At 41.8% G+C, this 9,200-nt stretch overlaps 1 protein-coding gene across 1 annotated transcript; it reads right to left on the bottom strand.

Annotated features, from left to right (window-relative positions):
- Positions 1 to 2,070: 2,070 nt before the first annotated feature.
- Positions 2,071 to 4,744, bottom strand: c10h1orf127 (chromosome 10 C1orf127 homolog). Its single transcript, XM_061256914.1, has 4 exons — positions 4,642 to 4,744; positions 4,015 to 4,148; positions 3,163 to 3,247; positions 2,071 to 2,389 (listed from the first exon to the last, which is right to left on the bottom strand). Exons 1-4 carry the CDS (start codon positions 4,709 to 4,711, stop codon positions 2,295 to 2,297), a joined length of 384 nt encoding a protein of 127 aa, XP_061112898.1. The 5' UTR covers positions 4,712 to 4,744; the 3' UTR covers positions 2,071 to 2,294.
- Positions 4,745 to 9,200: the final 4,456 nt, after the last annotated feature.

Here is a 9,200-nt window from a genome sequence, read left to right as displayed (position 1 = left end):
TCTTCCTCGCTATCAGAGACACGCAGGTTAAAAATCACCTCCTTGGAAAAATGTGCACGACAAAATCACAAAACTACGATGTACGCCAGTGTTAATTAACAAACAAAAGACTTTTAAACAACAGTTTCCTTTAGTCTGTTATGTAGATGTTTCAGATAAAATTGTTTTTCCTTACCGAGGGCAATCATCAACTTCTAAACTGAGGACGGTGAAAACGTAAGATGCAGCGCCCTCGTTCGTCTGGCAGTCACGCTGCAACACAGTCTTTCACGTACAAAACGGGTTATTTTCTCAATAAGTGGGCGGGTGGATAATGTTAAATTGAAAATAAATCTTACTTTTAATTACGTGCCAAAGTACCTTGAGCTTCATATTCTGTCCTTCACACGCCAGTCATTTATTAATGCTATCATTACCTTTAAGTAGTAGGCCATTTCACAGTAATTGTAAACAAACGCTGGAGGTGTTGGGTTTTAGGAATAGGATCATAAATATCTGCATTTATAGTTGGCCTAATAATAATTATAGTTGCTCATATATGAGGAATCAAAGCAGGACACAAGTCCTCAATAAACTTCAGATTACATGCCGTAATAAATGTGACATTCTTACATATTTGTCTAAGACTGTCTAATAATTAACTAATGTTCTCAAAAAGCAGGGGGTACAGAAGAACATTTCCTCAATAAGAGCCTTTTTTCTGGAATATATCATTTAAAACTGGACACATTTTTCATAAATTATTTTACGTTATTACATTACATTGTGTTAAGTTACAGCATTTCATCTTTCTTGTGCAATTTATGGAAAACATTACTTTGAAGGACAAAAGTAGGGAGTAAACAATTAAGAAAAAAATGGTTCAATCTGAATAATCTGACAGATTTATTTCGCTTTGGTACAGTTGCCAGTTCCCTGTCCGGAACTGAAGTGAAGTTAGAGTAATTTCTGCCATCCTGTCAGCACAACAGGTCAGGCTATTAGCAAGGATTTGTAAATCATGTTATGACAACTTCTGTCCTTGCAGTTTGTACAGAATAGTCTGCTGGTCGCTACAGTATTAAACTGTCCGGCAAGTACAGTACTCTACAGGTTAGCTGCGCGTGTGTGCAATTGGATCCATAGATCTCTGCGAAAAGGTGTCACGTTTTGTCTCCTGGGTTGTCGTACAGTTTTTCAAGTGTATGCTAAACATTTTATGGTTCCATTTGTTTTTATGGCTAGTTTGCTTGTGGGTCAGCACCAATAAAGCAGAAGATTACGGTCTGTTTTAGTGCAGTCCTGTTGACCTGCTGGCGTGGAGCTTCCTGGGACGGCGTGCCTGGGGCGAAGCTCACACACGGGCTGTCGCCGCCGTTTAGGGGGCGAAAGGAGCGATGCTGATGTCTGAAATCTGCCCCTCCACCTCCAGAGCACCGCTTTCTGAGGCCTTCCCGCGTGAGGTATTTAGGACACCGCTGTCCTGGACGTCCGAGGCTAATCTCTGCCCCGAGGCTGCGGGGAAAGGAGACGCGGTGCCGACCGTCTGCTCGCTGTCAGGGGTGTCTGTCGCCATGGCGGCTGCAGCCCCCGGCACTCCTGAAACAGGGGGAGGCGAGGCCGGTGCTGACAGAGCTGGTTTAACATCCCGCTCTGTTTCAGTCAGAGGAGAAGGAGCAGGTTTAACCTCCTGCTCTGTTTCAGTCAGAGGAGAAGACCGGGTTTAACCTCCCGCTCTGTTTCAGTCAGAGGAGAAGGAGCGGGTTTAACCTCCTGCTCTGTTTCAGTCAGAGGAGAAGGAGCAGGTTTAACCTCCTGCTCTGTTTCAGCCAGAGGAGAAGACAGGGTTTAACCTCCTGCTCTGTTTCAGGCAGAGGAGAAGACAGGGTTTAACCTCCCGCTCTGTTTCAGGCAGAGGAGAAGACAGGGTTTAACCTCCCGCTCTGTTTCAGGCAGAGGAGAAGACCGGGTTTAATCTCCCACTCTGTTTCAGCCAGAGGAGAAGGAGCGGATTTAAACTCCTGCTCTGTTTCAGCCTGAGGAGAAGGAGCAGGTTTAATCTCCCGCTCTGTTTCAGCCAGAGGAGAAGGAGCAGGTTTAACCTCCTGCTCTGTTTCAGTCAGAGGAGAACACCGGTTTTAACGTCCCGCTTTGGAGGGTGGGAGGTGACACAGAGCTCTTTATTATCTGCGGGTAGCTGTCCTCCCCAGTGTGGCTGTGCATCTCTAAGAGGGGACCCCATGTGGAGCTGTTGAGAGACATGGAGTTCTGTTCTTCTGGGGTGCCGTTTTCCCTTCGGTCCATGTTGGATGGGTTCATGGGGAATGTATCGTCCACCTCCCGTGACAGCCAAGGATTTTGGAGGATCTGAGGTCACCGGGACTGGTCAGGGTGGGCCGCACCCCTTCCTCTGTCCAAAAAGACGCCGTATGATGCTTACGTGTGGGATTACATTACAATATTGGCATTTGGCAGACGCTCTTATCCAGAGCGACGTACAGTTGATTAGACTAAGCAGGAGACAATCCTCCCCTGGAGCAAAGCAGGGTTAAGGGCCTTGCTCAAGGGCCCAACGGCTGTGCGGATTTTATTGTGGCTACACTGGGATTAGAACCACCGACCTTGCGTGTCCCAGTCATTTACCTTAACCACTACACTACAGGCTGCCCCGGGGTGTCTGGACTTTGGGTAGGGTCGAAGGTCCCTGGGGGACAGTCACAGGGGGCATGTTTTCCTGAGAAATGTGGGGCTACAACACTGTCTCTCCTGGCGTTGAGCTAGAGACTGTAACAACAACACTGTCTCTCCTGATATGGAGCTAGACACTGTAACAGAAACAGGGGGTGCACCAGGATGCCATCCTCAAAATTAAGGGTTGGCGGGCCATATCTCGTACCTACACAGAGCAGGGTTTTGGGGGCAGGGAGGCACACAGGGCGCACAGGGGTAACTATGCAGTAAACATATCGTCTGATATTGACATACCAGCTATAGACTAAATAGGTAGAGGTGGGCATCTGCTGTAGATCAGCCACCCACACGCAGTTTAATTGTACCTCACTGGGCTCATAGATCTGGCTCATGAGTACATTATGATTATGAGGCTCATTACAGGGTAATGTTCCAGGTTAGACGTCTGATATTTCCTCCAGGATTTTAATTTGATTGATTACACAAACAAACCTCTGGGGCAGCTGGCGTCCATGCTGTATGCGCAGTTTCCACTGACCAGCTTGACGGGCAAGAATTGCTCTGATTTTCCCTGCACCTGTAACATTAAGTCCAATCTAAAAACATGCAAACACATGAAACATCATACGGCTTCATATGTAATGCACCACATTTATGTACATGTACAATTGGGCCAGTCAGAGGTCAGTGCTTGACAACAACAAAAAAATGCTGTTCCAGAGACAAAAGAAAAATACAAATTAGTCTATGCATAATTAATAACGACAAAAAATAGGTGTGAAACAAATAGGTAAATGATATCATTACAGGGATTTCTCTTTCTAAATAACTGTCTAGTCCTTTCTGGTGTCAGCCTTGTTTGAGGAGTGAATTTAGATGACTATAAGTAATTATTTCCAGTTCAGAAGGCAGGAAATTGTATATGGACATCCATTTTTCATCATTGTCCATGAAGCCACTAGAGGGAGAAATACAGTGCCAGATATTTTCTCTGCCAATTTATTTTTACACCACAAGGTGGCACAATCTACTCACATAACGTACATTTCCAGATTTTTCCATAGAATGGAGATTGAGAACCCTAATTTGAGTGAGATAGTGTAAAAATATAACAAACACACATAGCAATACGTTTGTTGCCCCAGATGGAAAATATTATAAAATAGAGGATCATTTATAACCACCATTCTCATTGAGTTTGTGTTTTTGTATTGTGTTTGATTCCTCAAATGTATGTACTAAAAGCATCAACAAAAAAGTTCACAAGTAGACAAATATCTTTTTTTGTGCCATACAATACACCAGTAATTCCCACTGCATAATAGAATTTGAGATGTACCGCACCGTCTCTAGGGTCATAACATTTCTCCTGCCTTGTACTGTGACGTGAGGGCCATTCATTTCAGCACTGAGATCGACCAGACGGGCTTCCTCCAGGACTACCATCAATTTGCCTCTCAGAGACAGGACCACTGGAGCTACAAAACACACAACATAGTCACATTGTAATCAGATACAAATCAGCTAACAGAAACTCACACCTGTCACTGTACAAATATGCAAAAACATGCACACACTCACATACGTTCACGAACATAAACACACCTATAAACACCTAAATGGAGTGTCGGTGAGGCAAAGAGCAGAGCAGAGGGATCTGAGCTTTATGACATAAAGCAAATCCCAGCTGGGTCACTGTAATTGTAGCTTCATTACGGGGCTTGAATTTCAGCCGAACTAATACAAGATTTGCAAAGTTTAGCTCACCCTGAACAAGGGCATCTGCAAAATATAAATAAGCAAAATAATCAAATAAATTTTTTAAATTATTGCTCTAGCTATCTAGTGGAATTCATCTGGTCACTTGTGGAAACAAATATGTATGTATAAACATACATATATATTACATTGCAATACCCAACATCTTTAATGCATTGTCAAACCAGCACACAATAGGTTTAGAGTACCTACCTCTATGAAGTTGGGGGTCACAGTAAATATATTCACCACTAGGTGGCGCAATCACCATTGGGCATTTCATGACAACGCTTCTGGTTCTGCTTCCAAAGCAACTGAATCTCTTCATCAAACTCAGCATTATTAAATAGCTGCCGTACTGAGAAAAAATCCAAGAGAAAGTGTCATATCATATTTTACTGTTCATCGCCATTCGCAAATTCACAATCTGTCTAAACCATTGGTCTAAACACAGATCACAGAAGTTCACAATATACACTATAAGGTTAGGCCTGATTTGGACTGATTCAAGAATAATAATGACACTTCATTTTATAAACTAACACACTTTGTTTGTTGATCACACATTTTGAATTAATTTTGTTGACCACTGAACCTTTCAATCAAAGGTTAAAAACGTTAAAGGTTAACAACAAAAAAGGACCCCCCATCATTCATGCTCAGAATGTATTGCAGTATACACACATCATTTTCTCTTATTCATAAAATATACGCCCTTGGTAAGTGCAATACACACAATTTCGAAGATATAGAAACTATGCTGGTAGAGAGAGGCGTCTCACCTCCGGTTGGACGAAACAGCCACTGTACACAACTCTGAAGACATAGTTTCTCTCTGGATCTCTGTGCAGGGATATCCACAGATCGACAGCTGCAGGTTCAGGTGATCCAGGGACACTAGACTCACTATGGTGCATCAGAGACAGAGGAGACGTTTGGAGAAAAGACAACAGAACAAGAGGAGAGGCAGTTTGTGATCAGACGGCAGCAGCAGGGGATGAGTGCAGCAGCCACACTGCAGTGTGTGTGTGTGTGTGTGTGTGTATGTGTGAGTGAGGGATGCTGATTTAGCCATGCAGTTCACCTGGAATTCTCAGGGTTCAGTGCTTCTATCCTCATCCGGTGGATCCAGAATGAAGCATTTCTGCTCAACAGAATGGCACAAAACAGCATCTCAAAAGAACAGCTTTCTTTCAAGTAAATTGGAGAAGAATATGCACTGATCAGTGGCTGAATGGTGCACTGATGAGAAAACTATGAAAACAATCACTATAGGATCCATAGTTCTCTTTGAGCACTGTGGCCAAACCAGAGAGGAGTATGGGTATTTAAAAGCATTTATAGGCAGCTGTGTTTGTCTAAGAATATCACATATGACTGCAGGTGGAAGGGGGAGCAGGACAGTCTTCAAAAAAGCTGTGAAAATCGACAAGAGGCGGTGGATAGGTGTGAAAATTCCCCTCCAAACTGTGTTTACAATGTTAATGAGGTAATGATGGTAATTTTACCTACTGTATAAGTATAGTAAAAGTATTGATAAAGTAGGCCGACTTTTTGTTGTTACAAAAATATACAAAGATATCCACAGATTAAAAATAAAAGTTTCTGATATAAAAATCTTGTTTATTTTTTATTTTATTATTCCTAATAATAGTTTCCAATAGTTTTCACAACTATTTTTATCACAGGTCTTGCCTTAGTTATTTATGTTTTTAAATTTTTATACCTTTTTTTAAATAAATCTTTTCAGGTTCAGGAATTCAAAAATATAGTCCATGCCATTTTTACTTGTTTGCATATTTTGAAATGCTATCCATTATTTCCTAGGTATCCATTGTTTTCATTTACTTTTTTACTGGAGCATGTAAAATGTCTTGGTTGTTATAAAATGTGAAAAAGAAAGAAAAGGCAAGGTGTACAGAGCTCACACACTCAGTTTACTCAAATGCAGAGCTCACACACTGTTTACTCAAATGCAGATCTCACACACTCTGTTTACTCAAATGCAGAGCTCACACACTCTGTAATCTCAAATGCAGAGCTCACACACTGTTTACTCAAACACAGAGGCCACACACTCTGTTCACTCAAATTCAGTTTTTATCATCAACATTTCACAAGCATTGTCTTGATAACAAGCTTCCTGTTTTTAAATATCGGTAACCCTTTTTGAACATTTATTTTCATTGGCAAAACATCTTTTTTATTTTCCAGATGTTTTCGTTCGTTTTGTCTAATAATGAAAAAAAACGAATTAAAAAGTAAATGTAGTTGTTGACAGTGTGTAATACATGGCATATATATGACAGATTGTATATAATAAGGCCTACTAAGGGAACACCACCAAAACATAACGGACCGTCAATAAGCTGTGATAGCAGAGCATGACAAGAACTAGCTGCTCCCTCAGAGCAAGCTAACTGAAAGAAGGCCCAGTTAGTCCATATCCAGTTCCACAGCTTCTGCCATTTATTAGGACTGTGCGATTCAACTCTAGGTCTGCAGGTATTGGCTCCAACCCTGTACGACACTACCTGATTTCACAAATTACTTGACGTCTTTTGTTCAGTAAGTAAGCTCATTACTGAAATCAGGTGGTGTTGTGCGTGGTCAGAGCAAATACTTACACTCCAGTCTACAGGACCTGGAGTTCCGTAGCCCTACGTTAGGGTGACCCTTTATTGGGAAAATAAAAAATAAAATAGAACAGGGCAGGTGGTCATTATGAACATAGATTTAGGCTATGTATTTTGTTATTATCAAATCTATAGAACAAGCAAAACCTAACTTTAGAAATTTCGAAATCCTGCCTGCAGATAGTTTCTGTCCCAAAAAGAAATGTATGTGGGAAAAAAGGACACCTGGTCAGCCTACCATATATCCATCTTTTATTATATATGTCTGCAATTTCCCCTCACTCTGGCTGCTCTCAGTATAACCCCATGGACCAGAGGTACTCAGCCCAGATGCATTAAGTCACAGCCCACACTCTCAGAAATGAAAGTACAGTAATGTTCTCTTTGGGTATGAATTAGTATGTTTTCCAAAAAGCTACAAATTCATTATATATTCCCGGCTAGGTGTACCGCCCCAGTGATGAGCATTTGTACCTTTGTCTGCATTTTTCATACCTGCCCAGTACTGAAGATGCATTGCTCAGCCATAGACTGTAACCTTAATGTAAGACACTAACCCCTTTGACCTCTTGGTCACACCCACTCTAACACAATAGGGCAATGCTGCTTCCTGGCAACAGGTTAGACTGGCCATTGCGCATTGGCACATGGCGGAAGTGTTTCACAGTGGTTTGGTGGCTAGAGCCACTAACTTTCCAGGTCCCAGTCATGTACATTACATTACATTATTGGCATTTGGCAGACGTACAGTTGATTAGACTCAGCAGGAGACAATCCTCCCCTGGAGCAATGCAGGGTTAAGGGCCTTGCTCAAGGGCCCAGCGGCTGTGCGGATCTTATTGTGGCTACACCGGGATTAGAACCCCTGACCTTGCGTGTCCCAGTCCTTTACCTTAGCCACTAGGCTACAGGCCGCCCCTGTATATATGTATAAAATACAAAATTACTGTTTATATGCTGTTCACCTTATACGCTGCTTTAATACAAATATTCACATTAGGACTGCAGTCATTCTGAGCTGGAGCTAGCAGATGGGTGCCTTGTCTTTGTCTGCTATTCAAGGATGAGCACCTCCCCACCACCCCCGAAAACCTGGCCTCTACATCTGGATGTTTGTCATGGTCAGTGAAGGAAGTTCCCCTTTTGTAAATCTTAGCCACTTTTAGCGCCTAGAAGTGAAAGAGAAAGTGAAGACACTAAACAGCCTATAACACAGTTACTAGGTAACCAGGTTGAGATACAGTGTGCCAGGGCTAAAGAGGTGCCTTTCAAACAAAACCAAAAAAACAAAACAACTAAAGGAAAAAACTCAATGTGTTTCCATAAGGAAACATTTGTAGGCATCACAGATCTACGGCCTCAGAACAGAACTGAAACACTGTTGTACTTGTATATAGTTTAGACATTGACAATTCTGCACAAGAACATTTTTTTTGCCAGGGCTAATAGGGATATAAAAAACTGATACATCATTTGTAAATTTGAGTGTGAAATGAAATATCATGCAACGGGTAGAAAACAATATAGCATTACTTCCATTGTTGGTAGTGTGCAACCAGGAATTAAGCATCTGAATGTGGAAAAAACGTAAATAGCCGTGCCTCTGGTTTGTAGCATAACGTTACGGTTGTCGATGTGGATCTATAAAAAGGGACAATGAATGAAAAGCGGCTACTGTCTCTTTATTCTTCTAACCATGTGAGTGGCGGTTTGCTTCGACTTCAGGAGCTAAAGAGGCCAACAAATAAGATCTGAATAAGCTGTAATACATGTTATAGGACAACACACGTCCAATCTCCACTGCAGTCTTAATGCCGGGCAAGAACATGCTTTGTTCAAGATGAATGAATTATTTTCTCGGCGGCAAGCGGGAAGTTTCGTTTGATTATCGGGTCACGTGTCGACTTCTTGGAGCGTACCACATGTAATTCACCTAGGCAATCTTTCGTACATTCTATCATATAAAGAAAATAAAATGTCGTTTTTACATTTGCGACATGAAAATACATTTAAAATTAGTATTTGTGTTATACCGTGCTGTTGTTTATCATTGTCAATAGCACTTAATGTAGGCATTTAAGTCCGCGCACCCCTTCTTGTTCAAATGTAATGGGATCACCCAACTCGATGATGTAA

The sequence above is a fragment of the Conger conger genome, chromosome 10 (assembly GCF_963514075.1).
Source record: "Conger conger chromosome 10, fConCon1.1, whole genome shotgun sequence".
Classification (NCBI taxonomy): domain Eukaryota; kingdom Metazoa; phylum Chordata; class Actinopteri; order Anguilliformes; family Congridae; genus Conger; species Conger conger.
This window is presented reverse-complemented; position numbering and strand designations above follow the sequence as displayed.